Consider the following 18,429-nt stretch of genomic DNA (forward strand, 5'->3'; position numbering starts at 1 on the left):
GAAATATTTAAACTGAAAACTCTGTTTATCACATTTACCTTCAGGCTGCTAAAGCAGAAAAAGAGAAACATATTCTGCAATGATTTTAAAATGTTTTATGTTTTACTAATGTTTCGAGAGCAGAATGGTTAGTCCTGCTCTGTCACACCTGCAGGACATTGGGCATGAATTTCACTAAGGTCTCGTTATGTGTGGGTTTGCACATTCTTCCCATTGCTCTGGTTTATCCTCATACTGTGCATCTCAAAGAATGGCAAGCCAGGTCAATGGTGACTCTAATCTGCCCCTCCAATATTAAATGTAGGTGGAGTGAATGAGAGGGCCTTGTGATCAAACCACACCACTGCTGGGATAGCCTGCTCCCCTGCAATCAACAGTTGGATACACAGTTTCAGAAATCAGGTGGATGGATAGAAAGATGGATCAGGATTTAAATATAAAAAAGTCAAAAACCATAAAAAGGACTTCAAGAATTTCAGGCCAGTTCGTCTTATTTTGCACATTATGAAGACCTTTGAGGGGCTGGGACTATAACAGTTACGACCCCTAGCTTCAGAACATCTGAATCCTCCACAGTTTATCTTTCCATACGGGTGTGGAGGATGACCTGATCGACATGCTCCACAGAGGCTACTCCCAATTTGACAAAGCCGGCATTAGAATCACAATGTTCTTGACGTTTTCAGTGCCTTTAACACCATTCTGCATCATGGACAAGGAGCTTCAGAGACCAGTCACCATCCAGAGGGAGTACATGGAAGTGGTACAGAGCTACAAGTACCTGGGGCTTCATATAACTAACCAACCTGACTGGTAGGACAGCACAGTGACGCTGTACCAGAAGGGCCAGAGCAGACTGTACTTCCTAAGGAGACTCCGGTCTTTTGATGTATGCAGCAAGCTACTAGAAATGCTCTATCAGTCCATAGTAGCAAGTGTGTTGTTGTAATGGTGGACCGACTTCTAGCATATAAGTTGATAAATATTTTGTATGTCTTTATTTGTACCCTAGAAAAAGCAAATGTAATATTAGATAGTGTTTCAGGAGGCACTCATGAGAACTGCACTGCTTTGAAGTTTACCTAAACAACCCCCAAGTCTTTAGGAGGGATGCAGGATGAGGAATTCATGGCAAGGGGGATGGAGCATCAGACCAGCTTGAACAAAGGGTGACTGTGTTAAGACTTAAAGCCTGTAGTGAGAAGTCAAAGAAAATGACACCATTTATTGGCTAACTAAAAAGATTACAATATGCAAGCTTTCAAGGTAACTCAGGCCGCTTCTTCAGGCAAGATGTAAATGTTAGAGTCTATAAGCCTTCACCTGCAGGAAGGTTATCAACTGACTAAACAAAGCAACTGGGGAATCAGTTGGACCTAAGTGTGTTCATTGGTAGACGACCAAGGAAGGGACAGATATGTTCATTCCATTGGTCTAAAGTACGGCTGTTTATGATTGGTTTTGAATTGGAGGCCACTCTGTACAACAACACCCTATTGGTTTGTGTTTTGTTGTAAGAATGCTATATTGTTGGTCACCGTGCCTTTACCTCTCTCTTTCTCCATCTGGCCATGAAAAGAAGACCATGATGAAGACAACTCTGTCTTGGCAGCCATTTTAAGACAGGCATGTAGCCTGCTTCAATACTCCATTTAAAGGCCACGTGGTAGCAATACAAGCTAGACTGATGATAAGCTGAGAGCCACCTATGGTCACAAGACATACAGCTACTTAAACTGCAAGGGTTGTTTGCCAATATTTACATTGTATTCTGTTTCCTTAATATTTTAAGTTCCAGAGTACCTGATCACAGTGTGGAAAATGTATGGGATTTTAGATATTTTATTAAGGTTGCTCCATCCTGGGTTTGACGTTAACTTGCATCCAGCCCTACAAACAGATCCTCCAACTTGCAGGGAAAACCTGGGGGTTGGTGTAAAAAAAAACAAAAAAAAAAAACCTCACACCGTTCCCCTCCATTTGAATTAGTGTGGTGCTGAGGTGTCACTCATTACACAGTTGTGCTAAGGTCCTAATTTGGGATTCTGAGGTGGTTCATCGGGTGTTGAGTGCGGCAACATGCTGTATCAGTGCATGCTCCCAAATCCTCTCTCTCTCTGTCTCTACACAATTAAGAGAATAAAGGGGAAAATAGGGTCACCATAGGACCTTACACGATAAAACAGTTGTTTTAGGCTATAGATTCTTAGGGAAACAACTTGAGCTCAATAGATTCATGCCTTAACAAATTTACGAGGAAACCCTGCTCCATTGCTAAGCTAAACGTGGACACAATGAAAGCTGTTATGGAAAAGAGTCTGGGGGGCAAAATGCCATTTTGAAAAATCCTCTCCATCTCCCTTTCTTGGAACACTTTTAGCAACAGGCACATTCCAGGATGGCATACTAAGAAGTCTTTCCTGCCCACTGCTAGTATGCAGTTCAATGCTTCCTACTGGCATACTCCGTTCATTTTGAAATTTCTCTCCAATATACATTTATTTATTCAGTGTATTGATTGATTGGATTGATTGATTGACTGTATTATCTGTCCTGTGAGTCTGCATCCTTGTTTTTATGTTTCTGCTGCTGTATGCATCTAAATTTCTCCCTGGGATTGATAAAGTTTGTCTAATCTAATCGAATCTAACCTAACCTAATCTAATCTAATCTAAATACTGGAATACAAACAAACATGGAGTTTAAGTCAATATTCATTGTTGCCATCTTTTCTTATATTTACTTCTGCACTCTCCTGTTTTATACAAGTTTCTTTCCCTGTTAAACTGCAAAATAACAACAACATTTGCAATCACATGCAGCCTATACATAATCAGTCTCAATTTCAAAACCAACTTTATGAGACACATATTTTTGTTTTTAACTAAAATCTATTAAGCAGGCACTGGTGAATCCAGTGCATGAGGATTAATAAACCTAAAAAGAACAAAGTGTGTACTGAAAATGTATATAAAACATCTATATCAGAGAATGTCAGGACATGTAGTCAGGATGCCCACTGGGAAAGGGGAAGTGTGTAAGGCACAGCTCACTGAGACATGCCGGCTGCATTAAAATCTGCCATCTTTGGAGTTGTTGAAAGGAGGTGCAGAGGGTAAAATGGCTCGATCTGTTCAGTTCAGCATGTTGTCATCTCAAACCTCTTTAGGATATGAAGGGTACCTGCTCTCAAATTTTTTTTCAGTGAGTTTAAAAATGTGTAAAAATCTTAAAAAAAGTTGTACACACGGTAAAATGTTTTATCTGTACCTGAAATTTAATTTTTACAAATGCATACACTAAAAATATTCACCCTTTTGGAAGTTTCCACGTGTTATTGTTATACAACATTGAATCATAATGGATTTAATTTGGATTTTTTAAACTGATCATCAGAAAAAGGTTCTTCCCTGTGTCTGCATGGGTTTCCTCCAGGTACTCTGGTTTCCTCCCACAGTCCAAAGACATACTGGTTAGCTGCACTGGCGATTCTAAATTGTCCCTAGTGTATGCTTGGTGTGTGTGTGTGTGTGCCCTGCAGTGGGCTGGCGCCCTGCCCGGGGTTTGTTTCCTGCCTTGCGTCCCGCGTTGGCTGGGATTGGCTCCAGCGGACCCCCCGTGACCCTGTAGTTAGGATATAGCGGGTTGGATAATGGATGGATGATTGATTGCATAAATATTCGGTCAATATTTAGTGCACCTTTGAGTCTCTGTGCACAGGTTTGTGTATCTGGACACCGCCATTTTCCCCATTCTTTGCAAAACTGCTGAGGCTCTGGCAGGTGACATGCAAATCAGAAGTTAGCAGCCTTTTTCAATTTCAGCCACAAATTCTCAGCTGGACTGAGATCTTGACTTGGCCACTACAACCCTGTGTATCTTCTGCCTTATGCTTGGACCCATTGCCTTGCTGGAAAACAAATCTTCTCCCAAGGTGCAGGTGTCTTGCAGACTACATCAGGTTTTCTGTATTTTTCCACATTCATTTTATTGTCCATTTTCACAAGCTTTGCTGCCACCACAATGCTTCATGTTGGGAATGCTGTGTCATTGATAACACACAGCACTTGGCTTACATTAAATATGGCATTGAGAATGTTGGCCAAAAAGCTCTATTTGAGTCCTGTTAGACCATAGAACCTTTTTCCAGTTGACTTAAGAGTCTCCCATGTCCATCCTAGCAAACTTTAGCCAACATTTATGTACGTTTTTTAACAGTGGCTTTCCTTTTGCAACTCTTCCATAAAGCTGAAACTGCTGAAGCACCCAGACAACAGTTATTATCTGTACAGTCTCTCCATTCTCAGGCACTGTAACTTGTAACTCCTTCAGAGTTCTCACAGGCATCTTGGTGGCCTCCCTCACACGTCTTTTTTTGCAGGATTACTCACGTTTTTTTGGACGGCTTGCTCTAAGTAGATTTAAAGCCGTGCCATACTCTTTAAATTTCTTAATAACGGATTTAACTGGACTACATGGGAAATTCATTGACTTAGATATTTTATTGTCTCCATCCCTTCCCTTGTGTTTACTAATTACAGTTTCAAGGAGTTGCTCAGTTGTTCTTTTGTCTTCGTTGTGTAGGTTACATCACCATACTGACTCACAAATGTTGGCCCTTCCACATTCTGGTGCATTTATACAACATAAAATTGAAAACCTTTGAGAGGTGATCTCCACTGAACTCATTCCGTGACTTTTAAAATTAACTGGCTACACCAGCAATGATTTAGGTGTGCCATATTAAAGGAGTGAACGCGTATGAGATAAAGTATTTTGTGTTTTATATTTGTAATTAATTTAGACCTCTTTGCAGAAATCCGTTTACACTTGGATATTAAAGAGTCTTTTTCTGTTCGTCGGAGTTAAAAAAGCCAAATTAAAACTGCTGTGATTCGATGTTGTATCACAGTAAAATGTGAAAATGTCCAAAGGGGTAAATTATTTTTACATGCAATGTATGTTGCTGGTTTTTTTATTGAATGGCAGTGCTGTGGGTAGCACTGCTGTTTGTAGATTCAGTGCTTTGGGATGGCATCAGACACCTGATTGCTTTCTGTTTGAAGTTAGCCTCTTCATATGTTTTACTCCGGGTACTCCACATTTCAAATTGGCCCAGTGTGAGTGGGTTTCGTGATGAAATGGCACCCAGTCCAGGGTTAGTTCCTACTTTGTAATCAATGCTGCTAGTTCTATTAAGTTTCCACACAGCTTATACTAAGAAGATTATGACTTCATCTAAAAGTAACTTGTGGTTATTTTGCACACTTTCTCTTACAACTACATTTTTAATCTTGTGGGACTGTGCTCCAAATCAGGCTATTGTGTCTACAATAAGAAAAACTGCAGTGTGAGCGCCAGAATGTGAGCAACAAATTTAATATTGTTTTTTTGTATCAGTATGCTGCTGCTGGAGAATGTGAATTTCCCCTTGGGATTAATAAAGTATCTATCTATCTATCTATGAACAGGATGTCATGAGGTGGCAGATATGCAGATGTCACTGGCTGGGAAAAAATGCTCCCAGTCTGTGCCAGGCCTAAACCTTATTTGGTAAATGAAGGCTTGCAAAGCTGTAAATTGTAGTGTGCGGCCAGGGCCCTTGCCTGGCCGAGACGCCTCCACGCTAGGAGGACTGGAGGAGCAAGCATGGCCAGAGAGTCACCTCCCCTGGGACAGTAGATGGCAACCTCTTTGGGTTGTGGCGGTGCCTCGGACTCTCGCAGGGCTTCATGGGAGTTGGTGCAACTCTGTTAGAATCCGCAGGCACTGCCAGGGGGTGCTGCAGCAGGAGCTGTTGAGCCCTTATGGGCAGTTCTTTTATCACACCCAGAAGTGCTGCCAGAAATGAGTCATCAAGCACCTAAAGCACTCTCAGGTGCCTTATAAAAGGAGCCAGCAGCCACTACTCAGGGAGCCAGAGTTGGGAGTAGGAGTGATGAAGCTTGACCAGAGGAGTGGAGGAAAAAGGAGATAAAGAGAAGGAAAAGAACTGTTTGGGTGCTGTGCTTGTGCTGGACTTGTTGAGCTTGTGGGAACGGGGAAGGCGTTGCCTACAAGGTGAAAAACAAAATTAAAAAAAGTGTGTGCCTTGAACTTTTGTCCCGTGCTTGTCTGTCAGGTTCAGCTGGCGGTGCCAGCCTGAGTGGCCCACAAAATCCATTATTACTTTGTCCAAGGCGACTTAACCACATTAAAGATATAATTGGTTCCATTTCTATTGTTTTTCCAATTGGAGCACAGGCAGGTGAAGTGACTTGCTCATTGTCACACAGTGTAGAAAATCAGGGTGTAAAGTCTACAGCCTTAACCACTATGCCACACTGCCTGTTATTAAAAGGAAGTGACTATGCTGGCATGACCCAGTCCTTTAAAAAACAGAAAGTACAGAGGTTATGTGTAGGGTTAATGCTTGAGTGGGCATAGTCTCCGAGTGTGTGTGTGTGATGAGGAATGTAAGGGGAGCTGGCATCACTTGTGACACTACTCTGACTCAATAGACGATACATCTGACATCAGAAGACTGGAATGTTACATTTAAAACAAAAAGTTAAAAGTATTAAACTTCTACTGTTTTACCTGGAGTTATGAACAATCGGGACAACTTCACATCAAACACAACACTGACAACATCACTCAGTATCTCACACAGACCTGAAATTTAGTTTTACTTTCCCCTAGAGCTTCACCTGCATGGCATGCCATCCAGTAACACTTATGGCCATCACTCAATACAGTAACTGTCAAGAATGCAAATATGGCTTTACCTGTCAACAGCTCATGAAGATCCAGCAAGACGACCTTCCTTCAGAAGAATTAATATAAAGCTTACATGGACTTTGCCAAGGAGAAAACAAGAACTTAAAGAAACACACTGGACTGTACCCAAAACTGGACTCAGGCATTAGAGAGAAGAGTGCCAAAGTCTCAACAGCATAAGCAAATAGAGAAAGACTAAAGGGCATGTTGTGATGTGAAATTTTGCATAGAAGTTGATAAATATTTTGTATGTCTTTATTTGTAACTTAGACAAAGCAATGTAATATTAGTGTTACATTATAGATAATAACAGCAATGGTTTGACTGTTTAAGAACCCCTTCCCCATTTTTGGAATGAGTCTCTTTGTAATTTTACGACAGGGTTGGGGGAAGTGCCTCAAACAAGTTTGGCTAATATATCTCTGCTGAATATTATAACGAATATTACTCGTTTTCAAATAATATTGCATTAGTGCGACAATGTTTTCTGATTGGTACTATTCAGGTCATAAAATAATTTCTTCAAAATGTCGCATATATTTGTCTCTTCTTTTTTGCCCGGTGCTGTGTTGACATCATGCACCAGAAGGCGTGAGCTTATTCATTACGAGAAGGAGCACGCAGGTGGCCAGTTGCTTGTGCTATAGCATGCTTGACTTGGCGGTGATGAACGCACATGTACTGTACAAGTCATGCACGGGGGACACTGAAAAAAGAAGAGTGTTCATGGCTCAACTTGCAGAGGAGCTTCGTCGTCACTTCTTACAAGAAAAGGTGATGGATAAAGCAAAAGAGGATGCAACATCGACAAGCTTCTGTTCCAAGACCACCGCTTCCCCAGCCTCTTCAGTGTAATAGTAACCAGAGCACAGGTACACATGTTGTAAATGTAGAAAGGACGGTCCTTGGGTGTGTGGGAACTGTTAACATTTGAATCTGATGATTGCATATAGCGCAGAACTGACCTCTCTGTACTATTCTTTCCTCTGCATGTCCTGGAGTATCCTGGAGTACAAAAGAAACAGCACTGTGCACCAAAATGCGGAGACTGCATGGGCAAGATCGAAAAAAAAAAAACAGCGGTCACTGATTACAAGGGCAAGAAGGCATGCGAATGAATACGAATAATATGAATAATGTTGCATCAGTGCCATGTTTCCCAAAATGTACTATACATGGCATAAAATGAGTTATTCCAAATATCATATATACCTACAGTATGTCTCTGTTTTTTTTGTCAGTGCGGCTTTGACATCATGGACCATAAGGTGCATACTAATTCAGCGTGAGCAGGAACACTCAATAAAACTGAATAAAAAAAATTTCAAGTGACGGTGAGATACGAAGCAGGCAGATTCACCAGTGTTTGTGTGTCAGCTTTTATCCCTCCAGATCTGAGAATTTCCAGTTCCATTGTCTCAAAACACCACTCACATCTACAGTTATTCCCAGTTTCAGATAAAAAGTAATCGCGTCAGATCTGGGGCAGGGGCGAGTGCTGTATCGTGATCATGACTGAGAGAATAAAAATGGAAAAAAAAAAAAACGCTAACTTTTACAAGTTCTATAAACTTACACCGGCTGTTACAGACACAAATCAAATGTATGTTTTTATTGTATAATATTAACAATAAGAGTAGTGGGGGGAATGGTATAGCAGGCTGCTTGCTGCTTCAGCTTATCGACACATTTAGAAAACAAAAGACGCTGACGGAGAGGTGCAAAGGGATTTAAGGTGGGCCGGATTTACAAGTTTTTTCGTTGGCTCTGGTAATTCTAGTGTTAATTAATCACAAGCATTGCTGAAAGGCAAAACTAATTAACCAAGTAAAACTCTTCCCATTCCTACAACACTGTCTTTTGATAAATAAAATGCAATAATTTCGGCTATCTAAATTTCTTTTTCGATAGCCTGCTCAAACAGCATAATCAAGCAATTCACAGATATTTTGTGATGGAATTAATGTTACTAGGTCTTGGTACTGCTTGCTTAGCTTTTCTGCACTCTTGTGGACTATGTGGTTTATGAATAAAGTAGCTGTCCCCCGCGGCTTCACCCGCGTAGTAGTGAAACAGGACAGTGAGGAGGGCCCTGTCCGGCTCCCTACTCCTGATGTCACGTTTCCCCCTCACCTCGGCCCGCAGCTTCTGTCTCAGATTAGTGCAAATACATCGCTCCTGCCAGCGACCTAGGGTTCTTAGTACAATAAGAGAAGTCGCAAAATCAATCGGAATGTTCAAAGCAAATTATTGACGGAAAAAAAAAAAAACAATCTAAATCTGTTAAGTAGTTCTTTCGTTTACTAACTAAGCGGAGTTACACCCCGAGGCTGGTGCGTGAGTGAGGAGGGCCCCACCCCCCTCCTTGCTGCGCCTCTCTCAGATTTACATAAATAAATCGGTACAGTAAACAAACTGATACATAGCATGATGACAGAAGTCGCAAAATCAGTCGGAATGTTCAAGCAAATTAGAGAGAAAAACCCGACCTAAATCCATTAAGTAGTTCTCTCGTTCATTAGGTAAGCAGATGTAAGATACGCTCCGAGGCTGGTGCATGAGTGAGGACGGCCCTGCTCCCCTCCCTTTGGCCCGCTGCGTCCCTCTCGGATTCGTGCAAATAAATCGGTACCGCAAACGAACTATGATTCTTAGCGCAATGAGAGAAGTCGCAAAATCAACCGGAATGTTCAAGCAAATTATGGAAAAAAAAACAGACCTAAATCTGTTAAGTAGTTCTCTTGTGAAAAGCGAACAGACATACAGACAGACTGACGCTGGATTATATACAGTATATTATATATATATTATATATATACACAGAGAGAGAGAGAGATGGTTGTATAAACATTTGGGTGCAGTTCTCCAAAATTATGATTTTTTTTAATAAACATCAACACTATTAAAAACAAAACAATTCAATATTAAGGACTATTCTCTTAATTTTGGAACTAAAATATTAAATTAAAAAAAAAGTGTCAGATGATCTAACACATTCAACATTATTCAAACTTCTCTTTTCTTTAAAGCTTTTTTCTAAAGCCTACATCAAACAGAAGAGAAAGACTTTAACACGTTTTAAAAGATGTTGTTAGGAATCAGACTGCTAATGCGTTCAGCTCAGTTGCCTGCAATTATTCATAGGATGACAGTGCCTCAGAGTCCCAAATGCATTTGTGCTTAGTGAATGTGTCTGTGCTGGATTACAACACTCATATGCCAATTATAGCAAGCCTGCGACAGGAAAAGCTCTATTTTTGACAGCACAGGAGTACTACGTAGAATCAAGTAATCACCACTTTTGTTGAATAGTGTATCATGGTAACTGTAAAGGTAATTCTGATTAATATACACTCACTGGCCACTTTATTACCCACTCTTTGCTAGTAAAGGGTTGGACCCCTTTTCCATTCAGAACTACCACAATTCTTTGTGGCACAAATTTTGGTCCATATTGACATGATAGCACCAGGCAGTTGCTGCAGATTTTCCGGCAGCACATCCATGATGCGAGTCTCCCATTCCGCCACATCCCAAAGGTGCTCTATTGGATTGAGATCTGGCGACTGTGGAGACCATTCCTGTATACTGAACTCATTGCCATGTTCAAGAAACCAGTTTAAGATGATCTAAGCTTTATGACATGGCGGATTATCTTGCTGGAAGTAGCCATCAGAAGAAGAGTACACTGCAATCATAAAGTGGTGGACATGGTCAGCAACAATGCTCCGGTAGTCTACTGCATTTAAACAATGCCGAGTAGGTACTAATGGGCCCAAAGTGTGCCCAGAAAATATCCTCCACACTATTATACCACCAACACCACCAGACTGAAATGTTGATACAAGCCAGGATAAATCCAAGCTTTCATGTTTGTTGATGCCAAATTCTGACCCTACCGTCCGAATGTCGCAACAGAAATCGAGACTCATTAGACCAACGCAACAGTTTTTCAATCATCTGTTGTCCAGACTTGGTGAGCACCGTGCGAATTGTAGCCTCAGTTGCGTGTTCTTAACTGATAGGAGTGGCACCCAGTGGGGTCTCCTGCTGCTATAGCCTATCTGCTTCAAAGTTCGACGTGTTGTGCGTTCAGAGATGCTCATCTGCATACCTCAGTTGTAGCGAATGGTTATTGGAGTCGCTGTTGTCTTTCTATAAGCTCAAACTAGTCTGGCCATTCTCCGCTGACCTCTGGCACCAACAAGGAATTTTTGCCCAAACAACTACTGCTCACTGCATATTTTCCATTTTTTGGACTATTCTCTGTAAAACCCAGTGATGTTATGTGTAAAACTCCCTGTGGATCAGTAGTCTCAGACCAACCGATATAGCAACCAAAAACCATCCCACAATCAAAGTCACTTCAGTCACCTTTCTTCCACATTCTGATGATTGGTTTGAATTTCAGCAAATTATTGTACCAGTGTCTACATGCCGAAGCTGCCATGTGATTGACTGATTAGATATTTGTGTTTGCAAGCAGGTGTACCTAATAAAGTGGCCAGTGCATGTACAACTAACTGTGCAGTCCTACCGGAAAGCAATGCATTTTTCAGAAAAAAAAGGTCAGCAAGATGCAGTTGCCAGAAAGAGAGGCCACCATCTCTGTAGCAAACTGAGCACTAAAGAGGCAAGAGTTAAAAACCTATGGTGAAAGACAACAGCAAGTCACTGTCGTGGGTGAAAGAAACAGAGGGAAAGAATGATTCCACAGGTGCATTGGTAGTAAAAGATGCACATTGCCACATTCGTGTAACAGTCACTGCCCTTTTGAAAACAACAGAATTGCAGTTCATGGTGCCAGTACAAATAAGCATTTAAAAGTACCTGTATGGGGGATGCTTTAACCCTTATAACTGACAGATTTCAGGTAAAATGGCCAAGTCCTGAAAGACTTGTCTAGCTGGATAGAAGTGAAGTGTATTCTGGGAAAGCTAAAAGGCAAAGCAAGACCTTAGGATATATTGTGTAGCCAGTCTGTTTGCAGCTTAGTACAGTTTATGATTCAAACAGGAATAGACCTTGACAGTGTGAGAACTTTCCTGTGTTTGGGGAAGAAGAAAACCAGGTACTCATTTTGGGTGAGAAAGGGCTCAAGTCAGTTTTCGGGTTAGTTTTTAGTTCAGTTGGCGTTTTGTCACAGAATGTTCAGTTGCTGCCTTTCTGACATTTTGAGATGAGACACAGGTGTTTAAAATGAGCTTGTTATCTGCTTAGCTGCTGGAAACCTTCTATAGAAATGAAAATGGAGCTGTCCTTCAGGTGAGACGTAAAACCAAGGTCCTGACTCTTTGTGGTCATAAAAGAATCCTGGGCATTCCTTCGTAAACTGGAGGGTGTTTCCCAATGACCAGGCTAAATTGTCCTCCATGGCCTAGTCATTTTGGCCCCCTATTCATCCATGTCTCTAATTGGCTTCCTTTCTCTCTCACCACTTCACCACCTAACAGCTAATGTGTGGCAAGTGTACTGGCACAAAAATGGCTGTCATCACATCATCCAGGTGGATGCTACGCATTACTGGTAGCTGAAGTGGCTCCCCACTCCCTATGTAAAGTGCTTTGAGTAGTGAGAAAAGCGCTATATAAGTGTAAAGAATAATTTCCACTCTTGTTAAATGTGATCGATATCAGTTTCTGACTGACTGACTAATGTGCTCTGTGTAATCCATGAGTGATGCGTTTACACCTTCTTTCTTTCGGTGGCCAAGTGACAACTGATCATAATGAATATTGATGCAGATGAACATGAATGAGGGGTGGCATGGTGGCGCAGTGGTAGCGCTGCTGCCTCGCAGTAAGAAGACCTGGGTTCGCTTCCTGGGTCCTCCCTGCATGGAGTTTGCATGTTCTCCCCGTGTCTGTGTGGGTTTCCTCCAACAGTCCAAAGACATGCAGGTTAGGTGCATTGGCAATTATAAATTGTATGGGGGTGGGTGTGTGTGTGTGCCCTGCGGTGTGCTGGCGCCCTGCCTGGGGTTTGTACCTGCCTTGCTCCCTGTGTTGGCTGGGATTGGCTTCAGCAGACCCACGTGACCCTGTGTTAGGATATAGCGGGTTGGAAAATGGATGGATGGATGGACAATGACTGACTGAACATTGCATAACCTACAAATACTTGTGTTTGTGACCAGAAGGCTGTCCTCCTTTGACAATATGCTGATTTTGGTCACCTCACCCACTTAGCTTTCTTAACCAGTGCAATCTCCATGGGGTTAAAAAAAAAAAGAAAAGAAAGGAAGACATCTTCAACAGAGATGAGGAGCTGAATATAAGAATGTGATGAGCAGATAAACCTGTAGCCAGTGGGTCATGTTTGTAAGGACAACGTGTCAGTAGTTAGTTCTTCATATATTCTGAATTGCCTTGGGTATATAAAGTGTTACTTTTGTCCCTCAATAAAATTGAAATTGACATCCCTGTTCTAGAGTGTTCCCATATGTGGTTGAATGTGTGCTTATTTGTGCTTTCTGAAGTACCATGACCCTAAACAGAATAAGTGGGTTAGAAGAATGGATGGATGAAGAATACACGAAGTGCTGAAAAATCAAGGTAATGTTCCAGGAGGATTTAGAATGAATGTTTGTGTATAGTTGTTATAACACAATATGCGTACAAATGACAGGATTCTGGTACAATCCTGGTTTCAAAATTCTTTTCATTTCATTCATTCACTAAAATTATTTTTTGTTTTCTAATCCATTAAGCAAAGGAATAAAATAGCATGAGGCATAATTAAGTGCATGGATTAAATCATAACTGAAAGTGTTCTGAAAATACAATTGTAAGTCTAAATACTTATATAATTGTGAGAATGCAGTTTATTGACTTCAGCTCAGAATTCAACACCAACATCCCCCTGAAGCTAGTAGCAAAGCTCGGAGCTGCTGAACTGAACATCACCCCGTGTAATTGAATCCAGGAATTCATTATTGGTTGAGCCCAGGTGGTCAGACTTGTTGACACTTTGAACACTGAAGAACCTCACCCCTGGGTGCTTAGTTTTTGACAGTTTTCCTTTTTTATGGATCATTTTATTGCCAAGCATGATACAAACCCTATCATCAAATCCGCCGAACAGATAGAGGTAGATTTTTGATTACCAACAATGACAAAGAAGCCTGTAGAAATCAAGCGAAACATTTTACTGAATAGTATGATTACGGCAATCTGAACATCAAATGTGAGCAAAGCAAAAAATCTTTTTATGAATTTCATCAGTTTCTTGCACCTACTGACATGGAAAAAGTGAGTAGCTTTACGTTCTATTAAGTTAGGTGCCTAACATCTTGTTTGTCCTTGCACACGATCTCAATTATTTTGCCTTTTTGTCACGCAGCTAGCATCGCATAACATTGCTGAAGCCTCACGTGACCAAATTCATCAGGCATATCACGAAGGTTCAGTTGTACAGTGCCGTATCATGCATATGTTTCACTTTCTGTGTCAATGTCTGATGACTAGTTCAGATTGTCATCACTGTTGCTTGATTCAAGCAATGGTTCAGTTTTAGTTCGCTCTAAAAGTGCCTTAATGGCTTTTCATTTGCATTTGTGTTTTTCGTTGGAGGCTCCAGCCCACTCATTAATATTGATGAGTTACAGTGGCAGAACGCATAGAAATATTCATGATTTTTTGCAGCATGATGTTATTTCATCCACCTCTGATGATCAGTATGCACTTCCATAACTTATGACCAACCAAGAAAGTTATACACAGGAAAAGCTGTGGAACCAGATGGACTTAGTCCCTAAATGCTTAGAGCCTGTGCTGACCAACATTGTGGTATCGTCTGCTACCTGTTCAGCCTGTCAATAAGGCACCAGAAAGTGCCACTGCTGTGGAAAACAGCCTGTAATGTTCCAGTTAAAAAAAAAAACCAGACATGACCGTCAGTAGGCTTTGCGCCCTAGGAACAAAGTTATCCGAACTATTCTATAACATTTCAGTAATTATTTACCGCTCTAATGCTGATCTTTATGGTCATAAAATAGGTCATTACGTTAGCAATTGACAAGAAGAATTTATAATCATTTGCAGAAATACAGTATTTGAGGGTTCCTCTAGAGTGCCTCTTTCTCTTGCACGATTTGACTCAAAAACTAATCAGCACATCATCATCATCTCATAACAGGCTTAAGTTTCGAGTTTGGTATTCTTCCATCCAACAGTTTTAGCTATAGACCGTCCTCAAGAAACTGTGACACATAGACACAGACCACACACCAATCATCGAGATATCAATATTTTCAGTTTCTAAAACATCGAGATCCATTAAAAACCAGAGATCGAAATGTTTTATGAATCTAAAGCTTTCGCTCCTCCCCCATAGACAACAGGTAATAGTGGGGGAGGGCACAAAGATAAAAAGGCACCTAATGACTATAGATCAGTGGCCCTTAATTCCAAACCATGAAAACGTTTTACAGGTTGCTCCTGGACTACGTGAGTTCTCATGAGAAAGATCACCTTGACCCACTGTAGTTTGCTTTTTAGACAAAGACCGAAAGTCGAAAGATTCAATTATCTGTCTGCTCCATAAGACTTTGTCACATTTTGAAACAGATGGCAGCCCTGTGAGAATTATGTTTTATGATTTCTCCAATTCCCTCAATACCATCAGCCATCCCTGGTAAGGAGTAAGTTCAAAGATATGGATAATGGATGACCTGTCCGGCACATTGCAGTTTGTGAGGCTTAAGGGCTGTGCCTCTGATCTGGATGTGAGCAAGAGTGACAGCAAAGTGCACAAAATCTATGATATGGATGTGGGGTGCCACAATTATGAGAACTATCTAGTTTTGTGTTCACCTTGTACACCTCAGTCTATAAATATAACACCAGGTCATGTCACATGTGGAAATTCTGAGATGATTCTGTCCTAACTGAACTTTATTTCTTAGAGCAAAAAGAATTGTCTGCAAAGTAACATCAGCAAGGCCAAATAACTGATCACTGACTTTCGCTGTACCAAAGAGTTTCTATGCCTGGTTACTCTTCAGGGAGTAGATGTGGAGGTGGTTCACTATTACACGCACTTCGGGGTCCACATCAACAACACGCTGAGCTAGTCTAAAAACACCGAAAAACTATATAAGAAACAGCAGAGCAGGTTGTTTTTTTTTTTTCCTTAGGAGACTGTATTCCATTAATGGATTTTCTACACTATCGTGTTTGAGGCAGATAACATCACTTCAAGATAGGCCCACCAAATCAACAAGTTGATTAAGACAGCAGGCTCAGTAAGGGGATGCACTTTCGGCCCATTGGAGGCAGTAGTTCTGGAGAGAAATCTGAAGGACATTATGAGCAATGCTGCATATCCTCTCTGTAACAAACTAGCATTGATAGCTTTTAACCAACAAATTGCTCAACAGAAGTGTATCAGGAACTGTGAATGATGCTCCTTCAATATCTATGGCAAAATGCCTTTATGTGATTGCTCTCGTCTGAAGCTTTCTTGTTTTTTTATAATTGTTTGTATGTGTGTATATTTGAAGGGTGTTGTTGATGTTTGAAATATAGCTTTTTGCTGAAGCTCAAGAAATATTATAACACTTTCAAGAATATAAGTTATCTGTCAGTATCTATTTAATATCAATATCTATATAATAGCCGTCTTTACCTATCCACTCGGCCTGCAAATGACACAACAAGGTGCCAGCAATGTTTGAAAATAAATAAATAAATAAATAAAAATAAAATAACACACAAGCTAGACACAGAAAACTTTTCTATTTAACTTAGCTTACCAAACTGACTTGCACCAGCATATTCACTGTCTTTCCTTTTAGCATGATTCTTGATATACAGGACAGGGATGAAGGAGGACCCATACAAAATTCCGGCAACCGCAGATAATAAAACACCTCTGTGGAAAAAGGTTGAAGTTAAATTCTGCCTCTTTTATAAATCATGTTAACCTACTGACATATCATTAAACAAGACTCAGAAAACAATGCTAAAATAATTGCAAAGTTAATCTTCCTTTTTATCAGCTTCCAAGCAGGGGGTAAAGAAAAATCACAAGATAATGTGATATTGATTTTTTTTAGCATCTTTGTGTTATTTATATTAAATGTCAACTAGAAGCAGTGTAAAGTAAAATGGTTCTGCTTGTAAAATGATCAAACTACTGGTGATAGGGAATGGTAAAGCAAACAATTAAAATAGAAATTATTAAATGTATAAATCAAGAAGAAGATGGAATGATGTCACAGTCATTGGTGCTGCTGCTGAATGGTTTCAAAGCCCTGGGCTCAATCCACCATTTGGATGGAGTTGGCATGTTCTTCCCATATGTGTGTGGATTACATTTTCTACAGTTTTCTTCAATATCCCTAAAATTGTGCAACTGTGGGTATGTGCATGATTGTGCCCAGAGATGGTGGCCCAGTGCACCATCCAGGATTGTCTCAGGTCTTGTACCCAGTGCTACAGGGATGGGCTCTGGCTCTGGTGACCTAGTCTAGCAGTAATTGGGTCCAAAAAAGTAACACGTTATAAACCCAGTGCTGGTTTACTCTCCAAATGAAGATTGATTATAATATAAAGCATATACAGTTGAGGATAAGGTTGTTACTTCCTTTACAGCTCATTGAAAAAGTGCTGAATACCTCCTGAAAAGTAATTAATTGAAAAGCAATTGTTCCATGTATACCTGCAGGCCTTTGATATGTCATCGAGTAAAGCTAAGCAAGTGTGAAAAGAGATCAAGTATTACTTATTCTATAAAGATATTCTAAAATGACCTGGACACATTTGTTAGTACCCCTAGAAAAGTTCATAAATAATTGGATTTCAGTGATTTTTGAAACTTGAGGTTTTCTTTAATTAAACCCAGTCACAGGGGATTCACAAGCCAGTGTGTTTCTTCATGCCAGTCCCAAAACCAGATAAATGGGGAGGGTTACGTCAGGAAGGGCATCTGGTATAAAATTTTGCTGGCTATTCGTAAAAACAATACAGATTTTCATACCAAATTGGTCAAGGCGCGGGTTAACAATGGCCACCACAAGTACTGTTAGCCAACAAGGAGCTAGCAGAAACTGTGCTACTGTTTGCCGAAGAAGGGGAAGAAGGAGGGAATGCATGTCCAGAGGCAGGAAGAGAGGAGGAAGGTAAAGAGAGTGGAAGTGAGGGTAGGAACTTTGAAAGTTGGGAGTATGACTGGTAAGGGGAGAGAGTTTGCTGATATAATGGAAAGAAGGAAGGTAGATATATTGTGCATGCTAGAGATCAGATGGAATGGGAGTAAGGCCAGGTGTATTGGAGATAAGTTCAAATTGTTCTACCATGGTGAGGATGAGAGGAGAAATGAGGTAGGCGTTATCGTGTGTATGAGGGGTCAAAGTTACCTATTTTTTCAAAGTTTTGTGAAAAGGTGTATCTGTAATATAGGCATGTGGAGTTTTGTTTTATGCTATTTCAAAATTGCTGATCACATATATCCAAGTCCACCAAGACCCACTTCCAGAAGGTTAAAATAAACATGTTTGAAATTTGTAGAATATTTGTACATCATTGTCCTAGCAATATACTATTTTTTGACTTTGACCATTTACTAGGGATCTAGCTCCCTATGGACCTCTATCTCAGGGTGAAAAATGACAAATTGCTATTACAATTGAGAATATTTAGACTTTAAAACATTCCAACTGAAGTAAAC

General features: G+C 40.5%; 1 protein-coding gene across 1 annotated transcript in view; it reads right to left on the reverse strand.

The window, feature by feature from the left end:
• Positions 1-18,429, reverse strand: part of LOC114652319 (transmembrane protein 144-like) — a 65,593-nt gene that overhangs the window by 16,161 nt on the left and 31,003 nt on the right. The window contains exon 8 of the mRNA XM_028802660.2: positions 16,514-16,632. Within this exon, the coding sequence (XP_028658493.1) occupies positions 16,514-16,632 (119 nt within the window). The remainder of the gene's footprint in view (positions 1-16,513; positions 16,633-18,429) is intronic.

Source organism: Erpetoichthys calabaricus, chromosome 5 (genome assembly GCF_900747795.2).
Source record: "Erpetoichthys calabaricus chromosome 5, fErpCal1.3, whole genome shotgun sequence".
Taxonomy (NCBI): domain Eukaryota; kingdom Metazoa; phylum Chordata; class Cladistia; order Polypteriformes; family Polypteridae; genus Erpetoichthys; species Erpetoichthys calabaricus.